At 42.2% G+C, this 27030-nt stretch overlaps 1 protein-coding gene across 5 annotated transcripts in view; it reads left to right on the top strand.

The window, feature by feature from the left end:
* Positions 1 to 27030, top strand: part of LOC145985016 (zinc finger protein basonuclin-2-like) — a 388343-nt gene that overhangs the window by 185338 nt on the left and 175975 nt on the right. For all 5 annotated transcript variants that reach the window (XM_083118513.1, XM_083118509.1, XM_083118510.1 and 2 more), the window contains one exon: positions 1144 to 1246. In XM_083118513.1, coding sequence (XP_082974639.1) covers positions 1144 to 1246 — 103 coding nt within the window. The remainder of the gene's footprint in view (positions 1 to 1143; positions 1247 to 27030) is intronic.

Here is a 27030-nt window from a genome sequence, read left to right as displayed (position 1 = left end):
CCCAATTCAACCAGCTACGACTTCAACGCAGAGCGCCATTCAACCAGTTACGACTTCAACGCAGAGCGCCATTCAACCAGTTACGACTTCAACGCAGAGCGCCATTCAACCAGTTACGACTTCAACGCAGAGCGCCATTCAACCACGTTTGTGCCGTCTTGGAAACAACAGAGATTTTTCCTCCCTGCGACAATTGCGGGAAGTATAACAAAATTATGTAATGCCACAGAAAATCATTTAATTATTTGTAATAATGAATAAAGAATAAAGGCAACTGATGTAAATCCTGCCATGACGACGAAAAAAAAAGCACGCTGTACACAGTTCGTAGGCTCACTAGCTAGACTATCTAACTAAATATGTATGTACGAACTTAATCTAAACTAACTAAATGTTAACTAATACTATATGAAGAAAGCGTGTACGAAAAGTAGAAATGCTAAAGTCTAAACTTGTACGGTACACCATTTGTCAGGCAATATGTATTTATATCCTCGCCATACACACACTGTAACTTCCGTTTGCGGACATCATAAACCACCTTCTATCGGAAATACAAGAATGATAACTAACATTGCTCTGTTTAAGTAATTAACACTAATGACCTGGTGAAACAAATACTATAATGGATGTAGCAGAAACAATATCAAATGCTTTAGTGAAATCTACCTGCACAATGTGTACGATCTTCTGAAAACTGGTTTATACAATGTATGTTGAATATAAGTGTGTTTTTTAGTAATGTTCCATCACCATGGTGAATACTGTAAATGCTGTTATTCGTACTGCATTTTTTCCTTTATATAAATAGTAACTTAGTGTAATCGAAATTCAGTATTACTGTTATTATATTACAGGGAAAGAAACGGATTTGTTTCAATACGTTAAGAACGTTTGGTTGAACTCTGTGGTTTCCACTGACAAATTTTTTTGTTGGCATTTACTAAGGTTGGTAATTTTGATACATCTAAACTAATGGGCCGAATTGGTCAGAATTACTAAGAAAAATTGGTGCAGATGAAGGGTCATTTGTTTGAGGAAACATTTCTTTCAGTGTAACCTTTGTCTTTACATCATCCTGACAAAATCTTTGTTTAACTGAGTGAAGTGAACCACTAATGTCATTGTCCTTTTTCTTTCCAGGCGATCCGCTGCACTATTCCTAGTTGCTCTTGCGAGTGTTTCACTCCAGGCAAGATGCAGATACGGTACTGTGAGACATGCAAACACGGTTGGGTTCCTCACGGTAAGTACTTTTTTTTTAAAGCTCTGTACCTATCATGTGATCTTTACTGCTGATGTTTGCGAAATGTCATAATTATGCCTTCTCAGGCGTTTTGTCTCGTCTCGTTAGATTTTATTAGCATGCTGTTCTTTGTTAGAGAACGTCGAATGTTAGATATGGCCCACGTTCAGAATTCGAATACAAGCAACATGTGCAAAGTGTCACAGTGTCAAACTTCAGAGCGTATAGAGGTCATTACGACACACAACCCTTTCTCAATAACGTTTCTGTTTGACGCCTACGAAACCTCGAAAAACTGTATTTTATCCTCAATGCATGTAACCACGTTGAACAAGTTAGCATTTGTCATGAATGGATTAACTTCACAATTACGACAGTCAAAATATATGGCCCATCCGCTTGGTATGTCTTAAGTCACAGCAAAAGTAATAATTTTGGTTTTTCAAGTATTATGCAATATAGTTATTAAGGTCGCAAACGAGACTAAGTCTCAGAGATTGTCTCGTCTCGCCTGGACAGGTTTTCAAGCGTCTGCTCTCGTTCTCGTCTCGGTATCTATAGTCTATACTATCCGTAGATAAAACCAATTTCTTCCAAACTGCTGTTCCTACCAGGGTCAAATTTCTCTCTGCGTGAGAGCTAGGCAACCAGACAAGCATTTGTGCGCATACATGCTGCATACTAAATAGGATACTAGCACAAAATATTGGAATGTGACGAATTCTGTAACTTTTATTGTAACGTAGGGAGTATCAGGGACGATTATCGGAGTACATTCTTTATATAATATATATATATATATATATATGTAAAAGAAACTATACTCGTGCGTTCGAGATTTTGATACTACACCCGACAAAAAAAGGGATGAACGGGGAACCCGCAGAAATGAATCATGTAAATTTATTCATGAACGTGGGTTCGAAGGAAGGGAGGAAGAGAGTTCAAAAACATATCAATAACTCAAGGAGTTTTGGCAGTTCATTACACAGTTTCTTCGGCGGGAGGACCCACCCCGCCACCGACTGACCAGGAAAAGGAACCTTGGAGGAAAGGGGGAGGGGAATTTTTGGATGGAGTGATTTCTCCCACCCTGAAAACCCGTACCTTCCCATTTTTATCCTCCACTTTTTTTTGGTGTTATATCCATCAGGATCGGGGTTAGAGGGGGGGGATTCAGGAGGGCCCATTTGACATTGATCACCTCTCCCGAGGGACTCGGCACATATCTTCCGGATGAAGTATGTTTCGAGAGATCAGGGAAGGAAGACTCGATAAGGTGGAGTGGAGTTTTGAAAACGCTTAAGGCGAGAATAGTAAACAATTAGTCACGAAGCTTCTGTGGTAGACAGCAGGGTTTTTTGGATACTGATTTTTACAAGTGTCAATTTCTGACGGGTTGTACTGTCACATAATTGGCGAAGCTATTTGAACATACATGAAGGAATAGCGAGGTGTATCCCACTGACCACGCATCGCCTACGAAGAAGGTGACAAGTGACCTTGGTTCTAGTCCACTGTTCAGATTGTTACGATGGAGAAAGTTGCAATGTACAACAGACAGGAAATGCATATTTCGGGGCATCTTCCTGTAGCATCAAGGGGCGTGTCGAATTCCAGACCTGAATTTTCAAAAGCGCCTTTCGACGTGTAAAATGGACTTAACCCAGTTTCACTCGTGGGGAAAGCTCTCTGAACATAAAAATTATGGAAGACAGGTACGGGAACAGCGTCTGACAAAAGGAAATAGTATTAACTCTTCGATCATTCGTGCTGTAGTAGTCACCATTCTCGCCATCAGGGGTTTATCCAGAATTTCCATCTGGGTGTAAGTGTAAAATTAGAGTCAAAATGATCAAACTTGTGGCTTTGTGAAAAATATTAGGGAGCGTTGAGGAAATTTTGGGGGGAGGGGTGTGTGGAAAAATCACTACTGGCGTCTGCTTTGATAGAAGGGTAGTTCTCTTTTAAATAGATTCTTTGGGGAGAAAAAAAACACGTTTTTATATCTCTCTGTTAATACAACTAGAAATCTTAACCTTAATTAGGCCCTCAGGATATCTTCTTGTTATCGCAATAACCAAAACTCGATAGTGAAGTAAAACAAAGAGAAAAAAATAAGTTCTCAAATCGTAGGGATTGTATCGAGACGATACGAGGCTTGCCTGTCATAATAATTTTGTGCAGATTTTACAAAGATCTCGGTTTCGCCTCTAAATGTCTGGACACAATGCCATCTCGGTCTCGTTATAATGCCGTCATTTGTGTAGCATGAACGAGAAATTATTTCTCGTTCTCGATTTTCTCTTGAGTTGAGTTTCTAAGGTTTGTTTCGACCTTTTCCAGAAATGTCGATTTTGGCGCGAGTCTCGACTTATAGGAAAAATGTAAACAAAACCTTTAAAGTAAATAAACAATGGAAGTTTTGCACATGAACCAATACATTAATAATAATAGTTCACCGCTCTGGTATGTGTAAAGAACTCTCAAGGAAGAGAAATTTAGAATGAGCTCGGACGCTAAGTCTCAGCCTCGTTTTGACTTTTAAAAGTATTAGATGAGCTAATCTCAGAGAAAACATAGACTATGCAACATGTTCCTTGTTGTTTCTAATGTCCTCCCGCAAAGTTGCGCATTCGTCAGGTATGCCTTTCGCCTCTAACAAGCTCAGTAAAGAACAAGACAACGAAGTTAACACGTGATAATATTTATGATGAACTTGTTACAAGTCGGACACCTAGTACCATAATTCTTCAATAAAAGCAGCACCGCAATGGTTTGTGTTGCCTTGTTCCGATGGCACCTCCGCAAAGGACCATACGTCACGAGGCAATTTTATGCTCATTCAATATGCCCACGCTCGCTTTTAATGCGAAACGAAAGACAAGAGGTTCTGCGGTCATTTTTTTTTATTATTAGAAAGGTATGGGGGAGCGAGGTACAATTGTGAATCTATAAAAAAAATGAACAGCGATGTGTCTTTCTACTTCTCACTTTCCGCATTTCAGCCAAACAAATCCAATTAGATGCGCCACGGGATGTCCTTTCCCCGTGACTTCGGGGCTCGCTCAGACAAATGAACATCGCAGCGTACCCACACATTCACACATCCCCCACCTCCATGTGGCTGCACGCATCCACACACGCACTACGAGATCGGAGCGGGAGTCGGAAACCGGAGGAAGGGTGGTATGGTACACGGTGACACATTCACCTCCGATTTTCAATTGTCTCTCCAGCCCGGAGTGACATCTGAATTGCAGGCTGTTTCGGGCTAATGATACAATCAACAGCGGACGTATAAAATGGCTTCCCCATCCCACCGCCTGTTGTCGAGAAGGTTCGGAGTGGTGCGACGAACAATGACGACCCCTCCCCCCTAAAAAAAAAAAGGAGCTGGCGAATTGAAACTCGAGAAGTTAATATGCTTGGCCTCTGCGCTGGGTGAGGTTGAAAAATGTTTGTTTCAGCGAAAATCCTAACGATACAGAGCGCTCTTTTTCCAACTAAATGTAAATCTTTCCAGGATGCAGATGAACACCAATTGATTGCTAGTTTAACTACTCTGACGAAATGAAAAACATACTAGATTTTTGGAAAATATTTACATTTTAAGTCAGTGTTGAAATGAGTCGTAGTTGTATGTACATTTTTTGTATCCAGTCATTGTTGAAAATTATTCGTAAAATATCAGGGTTATTTCACTATTTTTGCATACCGATTTACTGCAAATATTTGTCTTCGAACAGTCCCGCAAGTAACAATGTCTACAACAAATCTTGTGTTCGAGGAATTATAGAAAGATTAGTGCCTTTACTTTAAAAGGATACTTTTTAAACTAAGCTAACGAAGGTCTCCGGTTCGATCCCCGTGGAGCCTGAAAAGTTAGATTTTTACCCAATATTGTGCAATTGGGTAGCTTTCCTAGAGAGAAGGAATACCAACTGGGGTATAGAAGTCAGATGACAGTGACAATGACACTGGATGCCCTGAACAAACATCAGCTAATGGAAAACAGGTGATTTATTGTTTATTGATTTACTTTATTTTACTTCGCTTTTTGTGCCACTTTTGGATAATTTGCGAAGATGGGGATGAGTGACGATACGACGAAAGTGATGAATGGACGCTCAGAAACATCCATGCGCAGGCGTGGATTCGAACCCGTGGAAAACAAGTTGTCTTAACAACCGTGAAACAAAATGGAATCCGCATGACACTGTAAACTATGCAACAAAAGTGGTGGCCACGGGACACTCCTTTTGGTGCCAATGCGGAATTGACGTTGTTTAGCACCATCTTTGGTGTCTTGTTTCGCCGTTTACTGCCAAACCACACCAAGCATGAACTCATTTAACACTCTGTTAGATGTTGCGTTAGACCAATTAAGGAGTCACATCACTTTTGGTAAATCAGGAGTGCATTACTAACATACATGAAGGAGATTAGTCCTTTGTAGCATAAGTCGGCTCTTTGTCTACGAACAAAACCAGATAAGCGAAGAAACGTCATAACGTTACATAAACCCCTTTATGTGATGAGCTTTGACCGGCATAAAAAAAATGTCATATCAACATTTGTTGATAAGCTAAGTAATAACTTGTCCAATATAAAGAGACGTACAAGACCGTTGATTGGTCTTGGAACATTTTAAACAACACAGGTCGAAATAAAAGAAAACGTCAGGAGCCTTAACGACTTTTGTTGTGATTAGGAAACATGGTCGGGTGAGAGTTGTCGTTTTTCGTTTCGGGAAAACTTGTCACCCGATCATAAATCACTGTTAACATTGGGGCCCTCGGGCTGATAACCCCTAAGTCACGGTGTCCACAATTAAAAAGGCATGAGCCATACAACATCTCTTTGACGGCTGAATATTACCGTTCTAATTAGTCCCAGCAACTTGTGTATTTTTATTTTTATTTTATTTTTTCTTCCGTGGCGAGCCAATAACTCAAGAGACTTCCAATTCGAATAGATAAGCGTCGAAGTGGGTCGACGTAGAGCAACAAGCATCCTCCTGGTTTCCTTGTAATTATGCAAAAGAGCTAGTAAGGAAGGGGAAGGTAGTGAAATTGAATAGCGTCAGTAATTGGCCCAAGGACAGTTTCTCCTTAAGGGTCCACATTTGTGTCAATTCTGTCCAACTATGCTTGTATATCGAAATAAAGCCCCCGAATGTATCGTGGAGACCAACGAGAGCTCCGTGCTGTGTTAGCTTTCCGCCTGCACACTGTACTTCAAGGCCCTTAAGGGCATGCGATACAGTCTCCACGGGACTCTTCCCAAGCTCTTCCGTCCGTGGCAGTGTTCCAACTTAGCTCTCTTGGAGCCAGATCTGGCTTTTTCCGGCTGTGAACTGGGACGCCCACCCTCGTGCCCCACTATGATGCCATCACTGGTTCCGGCCCACACAGACCAACTTTTGTCATAATTATACATTTTGCATGTGACGTGAGATTGTTATAATGGCTGCTTATCTCCCCAGCTACTTCTTTATAGCGGCGTGTTTGATGTGAAATTGACATAACATGGTTATCAGGGAATTATTTATTTTCGATTTCATACAATCATCGGTGGATTATTGAGATGGGCGATGACGCCAGATCTAGCAGTGATTTGTCTACGCTGTCTCAACAGATCCCCGAAAATTCCTTATACAGCCCACTGAAATTTTGATCAAGGGCTAAATTTATGGGATTTTGTTGTTAAATATTGCTCGAAACGTAACCCCTCCATTACAAAATTGTGGATACCGCTGAGTTGCCAAAAGCTGTCTCGCAGCAAGTTATTGAAACCCTGCGATAGTTACCTGAAGACTGTACCAACAGTTACAAAGGGTCGCTGGTTCCAGGCATCTGCAGACTAAAATGCAGGTTCTACTGGTAATGGAAACAGGGACTCCCCGATTCCAATCATCAATACTTTTACTTGAGGCATGTATTATTCGTATCCTGGATAAGAGCGTTGCGAAAAGGCTAACCTTATAATGTCTGAAAGTGCCGTAACTCAGTACCAGAAACTTACTCAACAGCTAAACCAGGTGGCGTGGCGGAGGGTCAGTCATGCAACAGGCTCTGTTAATAGAGTCAGCATTTGGTTACGTCTTCGTTGGCCACATCCGATGGCAACAGGTATTATCATTATTATTATTATTACTGTTTATTGCTATTGCCCGATTGAACACATGACGCCGTTCGCCCATTCATCGTGCCTGGGCATCCACATGTCACAGGTCGAAGTGACGTCATCCATCCTCGACTCAGCCATGACCCCTCCCCCTCTCTGCCCCCCTCCTCCTCCACGTATTGAAATGAACAGATGACTGTCGGAGGTTCGCGTCAATATTTCAAAACTTTACAATCTCTCTCTCTCTCTCTAAACCCGATGGGATCAGTGTTGCTAACTTTTATACCAGTATAAATTCGAATTGGAGATAGTATATCGCAGCTATGTGCAAAGTTGCCAACTATGATGGAAAATCACTGAACGTGACAGGTTTGTGAATGGATTTAAAAATCACTGAAGCACCCCAAATTTAGATTCACTTGGTAAAATTTGCTGTCCGTAAAAATTATTTCCACACGATTAAGATCTAAAATTTGGATTTTAAGTTGAAATTGTCGTGATGCTGATCACATCATCTCCACTATGACGGAGATCGAGAATGTGTTGACCCTATATCTACACTTCCTACGTGTCTTAATAACACGCATGGCATAACATGACATTCACAGTTGATAGGCGTACCTTTTAAGTTGAATCTATTCCATACCACGCCGTCTAGCTTGGATATGCATTTTCATTTGTGAGTAAAATTGAAGTCCTGATTCGAAAGCCACTTTACTTCAAAGAAAGTTTCGAAAGATCAGTTTCTTCTGTTACAGGAGTAAACAACAATCTGTCACGTCCGCGTGGAGCCCAGTATATCCTCCCCTCAAACTTTTCCCACCAATAGCGTCCGTTTTAGGAACTGACAGCTCTTGTCAAGGCCACGTGGAGTAAATGAGATGTTGCCAATTCAGTTTCTTTAGAGATTTCTTAACGTTAATAGCTTTGCGCTATTCCTATATACAGTGTGGAGACCTTTGGAGTCTACACTACACTACAGGTAAAAGTGACAATATAACTTCTGAGATAAACCGGTGCTGGCTCGATACCAGATACGCGCCCGATCGGCTTCCTCTCGAGTTGTGTGAATGATACCAAAGTGGCGTTCGAATCTGGACTTCAAGTATACCCTTCATCAGTTTCGCGTAATGAAATATTCTTCTCTTCGAAATTAACCACAAACTTGCAGAGAAGCAACACAAAATACAAAATATTTAACCACCGCCTTGTACAGTCACCGACACTTCTGGCTTATTATATTCCCATTGACGTCAAAGGGATCGTTACAACCCCGAAGAGTCCGTGACTGTACACAACTTAAGAGCTAAATCGTTGATTTGATGATTTAAGTCTACTTTATGCACAGTAAGGCCAATCGGGGGACTCGATCTACAGTTTAAAGTGGGATCCGAACCACTATGTGCCTCCACCGGGTATCGAACCCGGGACCCCTTGATTACAAGGCGACGACGTTACCACTTCACCATCGGGGAGGCCCGGGCTAAATCGGGACGGTGTGCTACCTCCACGCTCACAACACCATATTGCAGAGCCATTTCCACAAGTCCGGGAACTTTTGGATCCAACCCGCTGTTGGCAGCGAACACGGAAGCACCATAGATATTGCTGCTGAAGAATCTTGAAGATGCTACAGGTATGTTGTACTAGGTGGGGGGTAGGATATGTTTATGTGACTATTAAACGTACTTAATCTCGTTTTGAGAACGGCAGACCCAGCCTCGTAATTGTTACTTGCAGTTGTCGTCATTTGCATTTTTGTCCTCCGAGGGCCAGCCCAGTTGGTTTCTTGCATCCAGCGCCTCGGGACCCGCAGATTTTTACTCGCAGGGTCTTAAATTTCCGGGCTCCCGTGCACGATAGGCGCCTGGGTAACAACGTATGCAGCAATTACACACCCCTTCTTCCTCTGCGTCGGTATTTGCCCGGTTATCTCAACCTGCCCGGCATATCAATGCGTTCATTATTCTCCATGTCGCTGTAATAACAGAGAAATCTTGTTTTCGGATCAATTAACTTTACGGAAGCTTGTTGTCAGAGTGAAAGTTCTAGAGAGAGCCTTTTTGGCGACAAAGAAAGCACTGAAGTCATATTTCCTGTCGCGACGTCCAACCTCTTTTTAGTTTAATGAATGAATTAATGTTCTTCGAGATATCCTGAAGTGAGGATAGAAAAAAATGGATGGAAGTTTCAGCCCACCATTTTGCCTGAACTAAGGATCCTGTAGGGCAGCATCCTGAACTAAGGATGGAAAATATTGCATGAAAGTTTCAGACCAACATTTTGCCCTAGACTAAGATTCTTGTAGGCTAGCATCCTTAACTGAACATGGACAAAAGGACAAAATCACATTGAAGTTTAAGGCCAACATTTTGTCTGAACTAAAGTTCCTATATGTCAGCATCCTGAACTGAGGATATAAAAAAATGCATGGAAGTTTCAGACCAACATTTCGCCCTAGACTAAGATTCTTGTAGGCTAGCTTCCTTAACTGAACAAGGTAAAATTACATGGTAGTTTCAGGTCAACATATTGCCTGAACTAAGGTACCTATAGGTCAGCATCCTGAACTGAGGATAGGAAAAAAATGCATAGAAGTTTCAGACCAACATTTTGCCGTGAACTAAGGCCCCTGTATGCCAACATCCCGAACTGAGACTTGACAGTAGAAAAATGCATGGAGTTTCAGGCCAACACCTTGCCCTGAACAAAAGCTCTTTCATCCTTAAAAAAATATCACATTGAAATTTCGGTCTAGCATTTTGCCTTAATTTGAGGCTCGTGTGTTGCAATAAGGCAGTATCAATAATGTAGAATGAATGAAATTACATGGAAGTTTCAAACTGGCATTCGGCTCTAAAGTGAGAATTGAATTAAGGGTAATTTGAAACTAGTTTACCAATCAAATGAAGTGGATGCGGAAAGAGGTCAATGATTCTTGGGGAACGTAGTTGCAATTACATCACATCTGAGTGTTGTGACCAAAAGCAGTTTTTCCTATTGAATGCATTTGCGTGTTGGGCAATCGGAAGAGCGAGTGTCATCCGGGACAACACAGGAGGCCCAGCCCTGGCTGTAATTACGGTGGGTGTCACCGCATGTTCGCGGCAGCACCTGTCTTCCTGCTTCGCCCATGGAAAAAGCAGCACAAAAACAGACAGGCAATCCGTGGTAGGTAGGATATTGCCTTGTTCATGTCGGGATTGTACACGGGATGTTCGAGTGCCGACATGCAGGTGTAAATATCTACGGATGCTAGTGGAAACGTGAGTTTTTAAGTCCACTTTATGCACAGATAGGCTAAATGGGACGGGACTTGAGCCTTATTTCCTCCACACTACTTTATAATAATAATAATAATAATAATAATAATAATAATAATAATTGCTGCTGATTGTTCTGGCTTCTTTTCCCCACGTAGCCTGAATGCACAAACTGAGAATTTTGTAAATTTGTCGCTTCCATTTCTTAGACGCGAGTTGTTCCGGGTTCGACTCAACGTGTGGCTGCAGTGTTCCTTTACACCGTGCACCTTCTGAACCGGCGGCTGGAAAGCGCGATACTCCTTGTTTATTTTTACTATATGTAATGCTTTACTTGTTTATTTTCGACATGAATATGGTTTATTTGTTTGATGTAATATTGTTGTTTGTGTTATCAAATTTATAGTTTAAGTGTGATTTAAGTGTGATTAAAAGTGATAACGGAAGCGGAAGTCATTTCCGGTTTCTAGACATTTGTACAACTGTCCCATCTTTTATTGAATCCGTTACCAAGACAACGATATGTCGGAAGATTGAACGTTGTTCGATTCAGGAGATAATGTGAATTGTGTGAAAAACGCTGTTTTAAAAGGAAAAGCCGCAGCTTCTTGTAATGTGATTGTATTTGTAAGTATAGTTGTGTTATTTTTCAGTGAATGTTTAAAGTTAAAAGATTTTATTAAACTTGTACAATGACAAGAAGCTACTTATTCTTATAATTGCACGTCCTGAGGATGCTCAGTGTAGCAATAACGTACAGGATAGTGTCATAACTCCGCCGCACAGGGAGATTGGGTATCTACCGTGACGTAGTAATCCAGTGGCGCTCACCCAAAAGGAACGTCTCAAGCGACGTATCAGCGATCGGTTCAATTGCGTTCGGCTTTCATCGTTTTACTATCGTGTCCAAATGTGCCGAGCCCCACTCGCGGCACGAAACAAACGAGAATCTGAGACACTGAGTGCATGGTTTTATCTCTCGCGCTATTGTTAACGCGAAGGTTGGTGAACGCTTGGCAACGTTGTCTGAATGGAACCGATGTTTTTCCAGGAATGTTCACGTTGCAAATGACAGTGCCACCCCCTCCGGCACACCCCAAGGTGTGCATTTTAGCTGACCACGTGTTTTCCTGATGACCTCTTGAAATGGGGTTCCTTATAAGGACCTTTTTTTTTGGCCCAATTCACATGACCGCTCTTTCTCTTGATAGGATATTAAGTAAATGTCCTCAGTCGCGTGGAAAGATCTGTTACTCTTCTTCTTTGTGGACTTTTTTGTGTCTCCGTCTCATCATTCGGGTGCGATTCACGCCGTCACTCGAGGATTTCCTGCTGACCGCACCTGCTCGCTCCTGTGCCACCCGTCCAAAGTGACCACTTAGATTTTATAACTCTTTCATGGGAATCCACACGACAATTTTATACGCTCCGTCGCCTTTTTACCACCTCCCGTCTTTGGGTGAAGATACTTTGAGTGGTAAAGGCTTGTTTATCCCGCTGTCTAGTCGCGGTAAAAAGAAAACTTCAAATCCAACAACGTTATGTTTTTCCTTACGCTTTCAATAGTGCTGCCAGGTGTAAAATCCTTAACCTTCTTATCACCGCGTATGACCCCCAAGGAAATGCCGGGTTTCGAAGTCGCTTCCCCGAGGACACTCGAACCAGCGCGCATCCCGTAACTGGAGCCCAAAGCCTGACGGCACGGCCACGGTGCGAGACCGACGATGACGATGCATAGTAATAACTCGTATATGGAATGGATGTAGGGACACTCATAAAGGGATATCGATCGGGTCTCCAACCCGGCACCTTTCTTAGCTACATCGTGTGTGGACAACTCACGGCTTGTGCACTGAGGCGGCTAATAGTGGAATGACAACCACGAATTGACACTAAAGGAGTGTGAGAGTTCCGAAATTCAATAGCTGATGAGAAAATGCAAGGGTGGAAACTGGTGAGCAATATCAATAAAGGTCAGGGTTTTTTTTTGTTTTGGACAGTAATTTGTCAGTTTTTTATGTGTTTTTTTCCGAATTCCTTTTTATTTTTTTGGGAACACTTCCCAGTGAGGTGACCTATCATTTTTTTTAAAAAAATAAATAAGGATATTAAAAAAAATCCAACCCAGTAATAACTATTATTCTACTGACAATATACCAGAGTTATGGAAACATTTTATGAAGAGAGCTTTTGCATAAATGCTGAAATTTTTAATTATTACAGTTTCAAGGCCATGTTTTATTCTCTGCTCCACGTAATTCACCATGTTATGGTAACAAGTCACCTTTATTAACTTTTGTTGTTTTGTTGTCACAACAATATTAGTTTTGTGTTCAGGAAAAAGATGTCGTGATTGGTTAAAGATATTTGATTCTAGGTAATATATTTTTTACATGAATTGTCAGCTTGGATTTTAAAATGCTAATTTATCGGATAGGATTACGATTAGTGAACTTCGCCATTGAAGGTGGTAGTTTTAACTCTTTCATTCGTTTTCAACCCCCAGATAATGTTATTACAGTGTGCACAGTGGCGTGCCCAGGATTTTCGAAAGGGAGGGATTTCGTATACTTTTTCTTGGTAGTCAGCCCTAATTTTGTCATATTTTTCTACCTTTGACGTTCTCTTTTTTTTAGGAATACTGGGCCAAAGAGGGGGTATAACCCCCACCAACCCCCCCTTGGGCACGCCACTGAGCGCACAAGTACATTGTGAATCGAATAACTTTCTTCTATGCTAACCGGCCTGTCTTCTCTCATTCATCTATTCGTACGCTTGTGTGTCTGAGTGGCATCGTTGTTTCAATTCGTGAAAGAGGTCGCGTTCTTTACCCTGACGACAGGAGCTGTTTTGATGGACGTCGAGGCGGCCATATTGGAGACTAAAGGCTTGGATCGAGCCCTTTAGGCACCTCCCACGGGCAGTTGCTATGGAAACGTAGAGTCTAAGGCCACATCTTCGAATCTATTGACCATATAATGACGTCATCAGCGTCGAACCTGATATCAAGTAACGCCCGAAGCACGCCGGAGGAAGAGGATGTGGGGTGGGGTAATTATTCACCGCACTGAAGTGTCCAGGCACTGGCTGGGCTTCGTAGGTAATGCGGGGAGGGAAGGGGTAAGGAGGGAGGGTAATATTGGGGAGAGAGAGAGAGTGACTGGTCCAGCGCGTCGCAGCATCTCCCGTCTCCAAGACAACAAGGCCTTTCATCTCGAGAGAGAGAGAGAGAGCGACGGGCAGGAAATGAGATTTTCCCAGCTAAAACCAAACATTTAGGTTGGCGGACGGAACGTTGGAAGTGGTTTTTAGGCACAAGGAACGAGGACGGTGGGTTTGTTTTCGCTGTGCTTGCTCCCGTATCCCACACCGAGATAGCATTTACCTTGTCGATACGCACGTAATAATGTCCACAGTAGTATATATATTTTAGAATATTTAATGATCAATCATTATCAATAAAATTATTCGGGTTTGATTTCTGCTTGGTTAATTATCATCGTTTTTTGTGCCTTTATTGTGACCTCAGTAGCTGGAGGAAAAATGAGGGGGGCATAAAGCATTCACGACCTTCGTTGAAGGCTGAACCGGATAGTGATTTCAACTTTCGACCGCCTGAAAACAAATATAAAGATGTATTTCTACAGTCTTGAAATGTCTGGAGCTGTGAAGAAAGAAACATACGGTGGAAAATCTTTAAGGTGCTTGTAATAATAATAACAATGTAATAGCTATATAAAATAAGATTGGCAACAGGGGAGTTTCCATAGTGTGAGAGTTCATACGGACTTGTATTTAGTCTCATTAAGTTGTACAGTGGCGAATTAACGACTTTCTCTCGTGGGGGCAGGGTGGATACATTTTTCTGACCATCATCTGCTACGATAATTTGTTACTTTTAGATACGGTGTTGCTGAGAGTGATCACCTAACAGATGTGGCTTCGTTTTATAGAAGTCTTGAGGTGATAGTTTGGTTTTAGAAGTCTCAGGGTGATCACCTTATTTTAGAGTTAAAAAAGGTAAAGCCTTCCTCTGCACGTGGCAATATGCCATTAAGACACACATGCGATTGAGCCGCACACAGTCACGATCTCGACCTTTGTAAGGTGATGCAATACGCACCACGCTCCGACCACCTTTACCCCCTCTTCTCAAAATCACCGACTGGACTACGACTCTTAAAGAGTTCAGAGGATACTTACTGCATGCTAAAATTGACTACTTGTTATTTTTTGACATCTCAGGGTGTGTGTATTTCCCCTCTCCACCTACCCGTTTGATCCGCCCATGTTTTTTTTTCAATAACTTTTGAGACATGGATGTCGGCATGAGGGTAAGGAAACAACCAGGAATCAGTCTCATACCAGGAGACGAACGGATACGAAATAGCGTAAAGCGAAGCTAACCCAAGAGCGATATAATCGGGACATTAGGTGGGCGGATGTGTTTTGATGCCGGCGCAATATCTGGCAGAGATTGTAAGATGAGAGGGGCAGGACCGTGCGCCAGGGAGGAGAGGGGAGAGGGAGACTCGAGGCAGAGACAGAAGTTGTTTGGACCAGCACGCCCAGCCTCATAGGCATATACAATGGGGCCCACTGTTATTACAATTAGACCTAGTCACAGAGGACTGTCCGCTGTAAAAGCCGAAGGATGCAAAAGGAGAAAAAAAAAAGTTAGGAAAAAACACAGATGAGTGTGTGTCGGAGGCTGCGTGTCTTGAAACAAGGTCTTTGTGCGTCGGTCGCCTGTGACCAGAGACGCACCATCTGACTTCAATCGGGTCGTGTGTCGGTCTTATCTCTCACAAGCGCCGTGTGTTCTTTCAGGGAACTCCTGGAAAATGTAAGATAGAGGAGATGACAAAAACAGCCTCGGCAGTGTTGGCGGTTTCTTCTCTCTACTCCTTTCCTTTTTTCCTTCACGAAGACGCGAGCAGAGAAAAGATGACTCGCTGTAACATTGTGATCAAGAGCTCCCGATAAAGACTTCCAACTTTACCAAACCGTTTTCCTAATTGCAGCAGATGTCTTTCTCAGTCAAACTGTACTTGAATGCACTTGCCTTTGTGAGGATATTAGTTATATCGTGATGTATTTGGATATCAAATTCTCGAGCGCTGTCACCTATTCTGAGATGCTGCCCTTCTTCTGTGGTTGATAACAGAATCAAAGTTATTGATTACAGTATTGTTGGCAGAATTGGACGTGAAAATCAATATTTGAACAAAAAAAAATTACTTTATATTTTTTGTGGCATCTATTTTGAGTTGGTTATTCCATTGGGCTAGTTTCTTTTTAGGAACACCACCACTCTTCGACATCTCGCATCAGTTTCCCTGAAACTTCACCACTCTTTCTCCCCGTTGATGTAGCTCTCCCTCCCCTTCATACATCTCAGCATCTTTTGCTGCTGGTCTCCATTTATTACACTGTCTTGTAAAACTACTTCTCTAAGTCTTCAGACTCGAGCGTACTCTCAATTTTGCATGAGGAATCAGTGGGGAGGCTAAAGGATGCGGCTGGGAGGGGCACTGGGTCCCAGAGAAGCTGCTACTCCCACAATTTCTAGGAAAAAATATTTTGACTATCAGTGCATAATGACAGCATCATTACCATAAGCCTGCGATGTTCTAGAATGTTTGTGTACCGCACCATCTCCCACTGTGTCCACCTTTTATTTATTTATTAAAAACTTATTGCATCCTTACTGTGGAGGAGTCCTCAATTCAGAATGCAATAATGCCAATACTTGTGGAAGTAGAGGACGGATTTCTATATTCCTTTTCCTGAATGTCTGGAGTAAGAGAACGCGAACGCGTCCTTAGCGCACGTTGCGGCTATGTGCCTCGTCCAATGAACGCGCGGGAGGGGGCGACTTGACTGGTCCAGTAGTTCTGTAGTAAAATGACAGCTCGCAAGCCTACTAGGGGAATTCTGCATTCTCCACCCTTCCCCACCTAGTCTGGCCCCGCCCACAAGCTTTCTCCTCTGCGCGTCGCTACTCCAGACATTCCGGAAAAGGAATATATGAAATTTATATATCCAAACGAGAACAAGTAAAATGTCAGTTGAACTGAACTCCTTTATAGAACTTGGCCGTGGTAACTACGTAGCTGTACAAAACAACCTTGAGGGAGGTTCAGTGGCGGGTGAACACCTCGAGGACCCCAGAGATGGAAGAGAGACATAATTAGGACATTTCTCCCGGCTAAATTAAGGACCTGTCAAACGCGTCCGGGGAGTAAGGCTTTTGTGGAATCTTGAAAGCGAGGAACGTAACCCTGGGAGCTGGATCCAGGAATTATCTCCCTGCGCCAAAATGCAAACATCCTCCCCCTCTCCTCCCTCCCACTCCCTTCGGCACGAGGGCAAGAGTCGAGGCCTCGCAAACAGAGTAAATGTCTCTCCAGCCGGCCTGCAGCAGTGCCATATAATTTGCGTCGTCTATTTCATTAGGCCGTGTTTGTTCTTGGGAGAATCTGGAGAGGGATGCTGGGGAGCTTGTGAAAAGCAGAGTCCTCTGAGGGGGAAATAATGAGAAGGACCCTTCCGTGATGATCTGGTACTTGGACGTATTAAACTGCTGAATCTGTGATTTCACCGCTGTTCTAGTTTCCCGCTGGGGAATAGAGTCCCAACGTTCGGATAGCGGTTGGTTCGTTAGTCTTCCGGTTCTTTGCGTTTTGCCTCGTTCTAATTGGTCCAAAGATGTTCGATATCATTAAGCTGTCTCGTCCAATCCTAAGAGAGGCCGACTGCCCGGAAACTGTTGTCAATATCGCAGGGCGTTTCAAAGAGTGAATCCTTGGTTCGTGCGTGTACCAATCGTGTATTACTGATTTCCATCAGCAAGTTCAAATTGTCGTCATAACATGGTTTGTATTTCTGCAACTAGTCTGAGAAAAATCAATCAGAAGTTGGAGATATTGGGGTTCAGGTAACTTAATTCATGGTATTTGTAAGAAAAATAAAAATAGCCTTAAAAAGTGTCCTTATAAGTATGTATAAACACGTGTACACATTGTACAATTAACTTCCAGTTTTTCATGGTGTGCAGTATGTAAGAATTAATTTGATGTGCTTCCATCTCTTATCACAAAAAATAAACTTATGACATTCAAAACGTAAATACATTTACAACACAAATAGTCTCACAATAAGATTGAACTTAAAATAAGAAATGAAGAAGAGTGTCAAGATTTACAAATGAAGATACCCGATCCGCAGGGTCACAGCTCACAATTTTGCATCCTCTGGTTGCTCTTCCAATGTCCAAAAATTAAGAATACTTCAGAGCAGCTTTGCTTTGAAGCCACAGACCTTTGCAAGTATTTTATCTGCACAGTCTTTGATTGAAATGCATAATTATTAAACCCATTAACTGAATTATCCTCGAGCAGTCTGAATTTTGCGCCATCGTGATGTCAGTTATACGAATAGTTTCGTAGTATATACGTTATCAGGATTTTGATTTAGACTTTCTCAGTTACCAGAAGAGTGTTTTGAAACGTGCATCCCCCTACACAGTGTATCCGTTATCCGAATATCTGTTACCCATAAAAGAACGTAACATTTTTTGCGTTATAGACTGTAACATGAATATTGTTGAGTACCAACTGTGGAAAACCAAGTAACCAAATAAGCATCTCTTAACCCTTAAGTAATATTTTTTAACAAATATTTATTAGTTTTAGAAAAATTTATACGAAATATATCAGCAAATATTGTATCTGCAGTCTTCAAAAAAATCGATAAAAATATTTGTTTACAAAATAATAATAAAAATATTGGTAACACTATTAAGCCTTGTTTTCATGTTAAAAAAACACAAAAAATGCTGACGAAGGCAATATTTATTACATAAAAACAAACTACGCACGTAACGTTTCCACCCTCTATCTGAGTCTTCTTCAGACTGAATAAAAATAATAATAAAAAAACAACAACTGATAAACGGTTGAAACGTTACGTATGTAGTTTGTTTTTATGTAATAAATATTGCCTTCGTCAGCATTTTTTGTGTCCTTTTTTTAAAATTATTGATGACATTTCACTCATCACGGTATATCACAAATCCTCGTAAGCATACCACTGAAATCAGTGGCGACGATTGGGTTCCAAAACTAGGGGGGCAAGGTGCCAATATTTGAGGGGGGCAAAGACAGTTTATTTCCCTCGCAGTTAAAATTTAGCATAGTGCGGGGGCAAAAGTGGCAAAAAGTGGGGATGGGGGACAAGTGGCAAAAAATGAGGGGCCAACTGCCCCCCTCGCCCCCTAATCGCCGCCACTGTCTGGAATACTTCCATCAAAAGTGCAGAAATTCCATCCCGAATCCATTCTAATCACTGGCGTACGCAGAGAAGAAATTTTGAGAAATATCAACATTTTCAAATTTGAAAAACTTCGGAAAAACCCAGAGTGGTAAATGCCCTTGATTCCCATTTTTGAAAACGGAACGTTCAATTTATACGAAATATGTTATTGTGTACCCCCCCCCAGAAAGTAGTCATGTACTATCAATATTTACAATTCCAGCCCCTCCCGAAAAAAAAATCTGCGCACGCCAGTAATTCTAATACTTAAACCTTTTCGAGTGGCATTCGAATGACTCCCGGAGAAACAAAGTTCCTGGAAAGGGTTTAAGTATGAGAATGAATTGAGGAGAGAATTGCTGCTGTTTCAACACTGTGCAAACTAAACTTCAGTGTCGAAGAGAGGGGAGATCGGTCCAAACCCGGAAAGTTTGTTCGCTCGTCAGTCATTCACTCCCACAATCGCCGATGGCCTCGGAGTGGAAATCCGAGACGTTAAACAAATCGAATACACAGAACTTTTTTTTTTTTTTAATGTGTGCAGTACACACGCTATACCAATACTCCCGACCTCGTCACCGATAGCAAACAGAAAAATTAAATCCGTTCAGGTTGAATGAGCTCTCGATGCAGAATATAGGGACAAGTAGAATCTGAACACTGCAGATACAATCGGAGCGTTCCATACGGATACCGGAGTCGGTCCACTGGAGCCAGGTTTGAATGACTGGAAAATTGAATCCAGATGCAGACTCTCCAAAACGGCAAAGGATGCTTTGTTGAACAAATATACGTTAAAACAGTCACGACTCCTTTTAGAAGGACTGTAATGCAATATGACCTCTTGTAAGCTACAAGGACCCTTGGGAAGATCGGAAGTCAGTTAAGGATTGTGAATGGGGCAAAGAGGTGTTTGTGACATGTAATCGGTACACTCCGAAGGATACTTTCGTAAAAATGGCATGGAAGAAAGCTTCCTTGTTTCCCTTCAGACGATTCTACGCGCTGATCTGCCCCTTTCGTCGCCAATGGTAATGCCGAAATCTGTAATCCAATCCAGTCATTTGTTTTAGGCTATCGGCTGGGTTTCTGGTAAGCACTACGATGTACATTTTTTTTAGGTTACTAATCAACGAGGTTCGTAACGAAGATTGGGATAACAGAAAAATCGGATTTGTTTGAATTGAAGGAAATATTTGGTAACCATACAGATAAAAATGACTTGGTCAAAAGTGACTAAATTCGCATTTTCACATGTTCAGATCTAAACACTTTTTCGCAGTATCACTAATTTTGTTATTCTCACAAAAGCAGGGGGCCAACCTCACTTCCACGTAGTACACCCTGGACTGCAGACTAACGAGGCTCTGGCGACTGGCCCTATGGCCAGTATAATTCTGTGTGTTGTCCTGTTTTTTCTCCTTATGTGTGCTGAGCGGCCCTTTACAGCCTCAGCTTTTAATCTAACCCAGAATATCTTAAGATTTTAGTTATGTGACATTACAGTTAAGTGATTTGTTACGGTAAGGGGCTGGACCCCTTATGACGTGACGGATGCAAAATAACGTAAGTGCTGAACCGCGCAAAATTTTAAATTCAAATTCAAAAATCACAAATGCGGATTCATTGTTTACTTCTAATTATAGCATATTGCATAATTTCCAAGCCGTAAAACTCCCCTATGCAACGAAAATCGAGTTATAGGTGGTATGTTTTCTTTCTGAGGAGCAGTACCACGACAGAGTCTTGTCTTCATAGGAAAAAGTCTATTATTTTTAAAACGTGGAATATGAGTGTGTCCTAATTGAAAGACAGGCTAAATGTCATGTGGAGATAATAGATAAAATAATGAAACAAAAATTACTAAAACAAACTAAAAAAAATTAAGAAATCACATACCGAACAGAAGACTAATTCATCTATTAATAGCCGACCTTCTTAGCAGAGTGGTAAGCACAGCACGCTACGATACCAGAGGTCTCGTGTTCGAATCCCTGCCGGGGAATGGGTGTTCTCTGTGAGTGTCCCTTCATCATATCACCACTCATCCTTATCTTCACGATTAGTAAAATGTAGCAGAAAAGCGAAAAGAAATAAACAAAATCAATCAACTCAGTCGTCTATAAAAAATTTAACAGCTATCCTCTAATATATCCGAGTGAATGAGGCCGTCCACTGGGGCCGGAGCGTCTCGAATCGGGTAGAAGTGAAAATCTTTGATCTCTAATGTACAATGGTGCTCTGTAGACACGGAAAATAACCATTTTCAGGATTGTTAACTTATCTTTTTAATCATAAAAGACATTAGCGGCATGTTAGATGATATCTGCATATTATATTCTTAGAGAACCATTTCCTCTGTAAGTAAAATAACGTATGCATATTTTTTTAAGAGTGTAAATGCAAATATACAGCCAAAAATAACCATAAAAATTAGTCTTTGTGAAAAATTCTATTGAGGGTATTCTATTGGATGTTTGGAAGAGATGTTGAGGGAGTGTAGTTCATTCATACCGAGCCTCGTTCTCGTCTCAATTGTAAAACGGAGACTAAATAGACCTAGGCTTGCTAACATCCCTGCCCACCCTCCTAGTCCTTTTTTTAAAAAAAAAATCCGTCACAGGACGATAATTTCTGAGTACCTCGCAACACTGCATTCTCTCGGAAACTGCTTGGGCAAATCCCACGAAGGTGAGAGTTATACCTCCATAATCGCATGTGTCCTTAAAACGTAATATCCATCCGCGCGGACGCTTTCCGAGGGGGGCGTGCTGCGGTGTCTGGCAGTCGGCCGATGATTGAATGCACGAGGCGTTTTCCGCTGGAGAGAAGGGGGGGAGATGGGGGCGGAGCCTCCCCCGAAATGAAGGCAACCATGGAGGATGTGTGACATATGATGAATGGCAATCAGGAGAGTGGCTGGAGAAACAAAGGACAAAGGGGGCGGCGAGGTGACGCAGGTGATACGGAGGTAATCTTCGATCTCCAATCGTCTTCCTCCGTCGTTGCCATGGAGACGACCGGGGCAATAAGGTGAAAAAAAATTAACATGGCGTGCGTGGATCCAACAAGAAACGCACTTGTAGTGGTGTCGCTTATTGTCCGTCCACCGCAAGGACGAAGTGCGTGTAAACAATCACGTGTGTTATGAGTACTAACTATTCTCTACCCGCTGTAAGAACGAAGTGAATGTAAACTAATACACATGGCTTGCGAGAAGTGCTCTTCGTTAAATAACTGTGCAGGAATCTTGCACGTTGGAATGTAGCAGTGGCGTATGCTAAGTTCAAGATCAGATCATCAATATCTCACTATCACACGTGGTTATGGATAGTGTTGCCCACGGGACGAGACGAGACAGGCTTTTAAAAATTCGAGACGAGACGAGATTGGCCATGTGTCATAAGACAAACGAATATTTTCGAGACGAGACAGCATTTCCACGAGACGAGACGAGACAGGCCAAAGTTATGGAAGGAGGACGGCCTGAACACCGTGTATAAATGGACACACATTTTGCTCTTTCTCGGCGTCTTCAAGGAAATATCCTTGCCATGCCAACGGCGGTTAGGTTGCCAACTCATAAGAAATCAGGTTACCAACTCCTGGGAAATCAGGTTGCCAACTCCTGAGAATCAGGTTGCTAACTCCTGAGAATCACCATCATGTAATTCAAATGAGTAATTTTATTCACAATTTATAATATATTTTTCTTCTGTATTCTACTCTCTAGTTTTCAGGCTTCATAGATAGCCTGGCTAGCCTCGAATATACGCTCCTGGAATGTGGTGCACGTAGTGTTGCCCACGAGACGAGACTTTGGCCTGTCTCGTCTCGAAAATATTCGTTTGTCTCGGGACACATGATCAATCTCGTCTCGTCTCGTCTCGAATTTTTAAAAGCCTGTCCCGTCTCGTCCCGTGGCCAACACTAGGTGCACGTGATAAAACCACATCACTCAACGTAGCTGCTGTGTATGTACGGCTGCGACTAATATAATGACGGGCAGGACTGCACCGGGGTGCAAGGTGTGACCCTTTCCGTAGACAACATATTAAAATGTCAACCTCCCTTCCACGTTATACACCATGGACTGCATTTTGCAGACTAGCGAGCCTCTGGCGTCTTGACTCACGGCCAGTATGATCCTCTGGGGGACTCGTGTTGTGTTCTCTCCATTTGTGTTTGTGTTTGTCTTTCATCTATTTCATCTTAATCACCATTCATCCTCATCTTCGCAATTAGCCAAAAGTGGCAGAAAAGCGAAGCAAAATAAAGCAAATCAATGAATCAAGAAAAGCAAGAACGCTCATGCTCTGCCCGGGATTCGAACGAGGGACCCCTAGCGCAGTAGCGCGCAGTGATAAACCACTCCCTGCCACGGAGGTCTGCTTACAGTGGATGGAAAACAGTTAGTTCAGTGAATGTATTAATTATGTACTGTAGTGATTTATTAGAAGAAATTGACTCTTCTTCTCTCTTACACTGTACGATTGGTATTAATTCCTAGATATTGTAAGGGGTCCCGGCGGTGGAGGCACATAGTGGCTCGGATCCCACTTTAAACTGTAGGTCCAGTCCAGATTAGCCTTACTGTGCATCAAGTGGGCTTAGAACAAAAACTCACTCACCCTAAGGATTGCACCCAGGTGAAACCAGCTTCTCTCGGTTTCGACTTGAATTGATATTGGCATTGTCTTAGTACCATCCCTGATAAGTCAAGTGCCTATCCCTAATTATCAACCTGTAGTTGTCTATTGGCTACTGAGTTGAATTGAAAATATAATATGCAATATCGTCTCTAAAGTTCCGGACAAACTTAAAGAAGCTTGTACCTTCCTTATCTTCCTCACAATCTTGACGAGGCGTGTGCCACCTCATGTCCCTATATTGTTGTCAATTCTTGTTAGCTGTATTGGCAACAATGAAGAGACATGGGGTGGCACGCGCGTCGTCAAAATTATGAGGAATATAAGGTACAAGTTTCTTTAATTTTGTCCGGAACTATACTTCCTCCTCTCTAAAAATAATCCTGCCTCTTCAACCGGTGGTCGCACGCTACCTCCACCTTTTGAGAAGCAACAACATCTTTTAATTGTTTGCAGAGAAACTTAATCAGCAAACAAGTTGGTGAAACCCATTATTGTCATACTTCAGTGCATGATGCCGGAGTTCTTCCCTAGAACTATGCACAGAGGAGCGTACAAGCGCAGAACGCTAATCTAAATATATGAAGCTGTTTCACGTACAACAGTGCTGGAACGCCTGGAGATTAATTCACCCAGGAGTTCCAGGGGATAATTTTTGTTGCTTGTGTTGATCCATCGTCTTCCCTCGCTATATTTTCTTATTCTCAACTGCAGACATTTGTTCCTGTCTTATTTCTCCTTTGGATATTTTCATTTCTCCTTTCCACCTCTTCCCTTCTTTCTCATATACATCTCCCCTGAGCGGATCTTTTTTGAGCGACCCCTTTTCCCCCCCCGATCTTCCGCTTCCCCCCTTTACATCTCATCCTTGCTACAGCTTTAATAATCAAGCCTTTGGGGAAATTTTAGACTTTGTTAATTTTTCTGTTTGATCCCATTCACAGCGAAGATAATGCTCCTTGAAGACTAATTATGAAATTTATTATGGCTTGTACACGCCGGAAGTTAAAGTTGGAGATCTGGAAAAAGCGTCCAGACCTCCAGGCGTTTCTTTGTCTTGTGTGGAAAGAAGTAATTGCCTCCAGGAGTCCGGGAGCAGAGACAGAGTTCCCTGGGGAATAAGAAGGAACAGGAAGGGTTGGTCTGGGTTGGAAGGGTAAAAGAAGCCGTAGGGACTTGGGCGTTGTTGGAGTGTCTGTGTGTGTGTGTGTGTGTGTGTGCCCTGGCACCGCCTCTTCTCATTGGGCGCTCTCATCTCAAAGCGCTCTGCCTACGTCTTTGTGTGTGCCTTCTCGAGGAATTATAAGTAGTCTCATCCCCTCCTTCCTTCTCTCTCTCTCCTGTTTCTCCAACCACTTGTGATGCTTCCCACCCGCCCCCTCCCTTCCTCCCTCCCGCTCCACCCTTCCTCCCCGTGCCGTTTTCACTGTGTCGTCATCTCGTCTTTTACAAAAGTGCTTTTTCTTAGGGAACGCGGGCGGGAGCTCACTCTCCCCCCATGATTTTGCTGTGCAGCTTAGACGATGCTGAACTTCACAGAAAACGTAGGGTTTTACGTTGAGATGGTCCCCTACCCTGTTCACTGCACTGCACAACTTTTGTTCAAAATCATCTTCGCATCTGAGGGTTCTACTTCTGGGACAGTCCTATCTCCCCCTATTTTCTATTATTTTTATTTCTTTACCCAATATTCATCACAATTCATCTCGACACCCATAAATAAAAGTATCTGAGATGAACCATCCCTTGCAACTATTATTACACATGTGCTGAGGATTTTGGGTCAAACCCACATTCAAACGGTGATCTTTTTTCTCGTCTACGCGCAAATGACGAAGATTACATAACAGACTGTACACAGCTCAACTTTACATGATAAGCTGTTATTCTCAATATTTACAAGGCTACAGTCAGAATTGGTTAGGGTTACAGTTACCGCTACTATGTACCCAAGAGTAATGCGTTACCGTTATCGTTATATTGTCATACAAAGGACTTAGCCGATCTCCATGGCAGAGTGGCTAGCAGAGCTGTATTATTTACATTGACTTAATTCTTACAGCTGACAAAGAATAGAGATATCCAGTAACTTACACTATACTGGAAAATATGTTAGATCAACAAAAATTCTGTCTTGCAAAATTGCAAATCTGTGCAAGCAGTACAAAAAGCAAAAACAAATTAAGGTTTTATTTGACTTACCCTCGTATATATATGTTTTACACGAAAAAATAATGACTTTTTCTTGAAATGTCCATGAAAATTGATTGCCACTAAGATTCTGAGTGTAGAATGGGTGAATGGTTGGGCGATGCTCTTCTAGAAAGCATGCTGGAGAAAAAGAAGAATTTGCGAATCATACTGGTGGACAATTGAAAAACTAAGAAGGAATTAAGGCACGGTAATCTGATCTTTGTATATTTATTGTAAAAGAAGATAGTACATGCCACATGTTCAATTCAAGTAGCAAATAGATCGCCAAGCATAGTGATGTTTGGTTGACGCTCTGGCGTCTGTTGCCGTATTGTGCGCCGGCGCCCCAGAGCGTGGTTGGTGACGTTCGAACTGACACCTGGCGGAAAAAGTAGCAACTGTACTTCTCGGGGGCATTTCGATTCGGACGACTTCGACGGGAAAGAACGCGACGGTGCGGCTGTGGATTCGGACATGGTCTTCTCATTCGAAGACTTTACATTGTCAAAGTCTCTTCATTCCTTCACCGTATCATCTCTTAGCGTCACTTCCTGGTATAACGCCTAGACAGAACCGTAGGTAAAAGTTCATTTGCCCGTCTTTGGGTAGTCGTTTCTATATTTTACTGCATCCGACGTTCTTTTTCTTTGTTTGTAAAGAAAAGGTTATGGCCTCCTCGCTGGGCACTCCATTGGTCAGTAACTTAGTGTTACGAAATGGTGCTTATAGTTTGTTTCCAACAAGTAATATAGAGAGATATGGTCGTGCATTTAGTTATTTTCACAGGAATTACAAGGTTTTTATGCCCTTTACTAATTTCCAAACATTGAGAGAGAGAACATCCAGCTGCTTGTATATATTCCCGCCACTCAGTGGGTGTTAAGCAGATCCCCCTCTCCCCAACCCCCATCAATGACTGATGTGTCTCGTGCTGGATACTTAAGCGTTTTTCTCTTTAATCTTCCCCATTTTTTTGTTCGTGCTCCGCTCCATAAACATCCATGTCATCGGTATCTCTCATCTGTTCCGTGACGTCACAGGACACCGCGACGGTTGTCGCCATGGAAACACATAAATGAGAGCCGCTCGTGTAAACATGCTATTCCGGATGGACACATCTGGCGAAACCTTGATGTGCAGTCTCAACTTTTCCTCTACTTCGGCGACACGTTCTCTAGCTGTTTATAAGGTGCTTTTTTCTTTCTTCATTTTTTCAAATCATGTATTGAACTAA

The sequence above is a fragment of the Lepisma saccharinum genome, chromosome 3 (genome assembly GCF_977018435.1).
Source record: "Lepisma saccharinum chromosome 3, izLepSacc3.1, whole genome shotgun sequence".
Taxonomy (NCBI): Eukaryota; Metazoa; Arthropoda; class Insecta; order Zygentoma; family Lepismatidae; genus Lepisma; species Lepisma saccharinum.
This window is presented reverse-complemented; position numbering and strand designations above follow the sequence as displayed.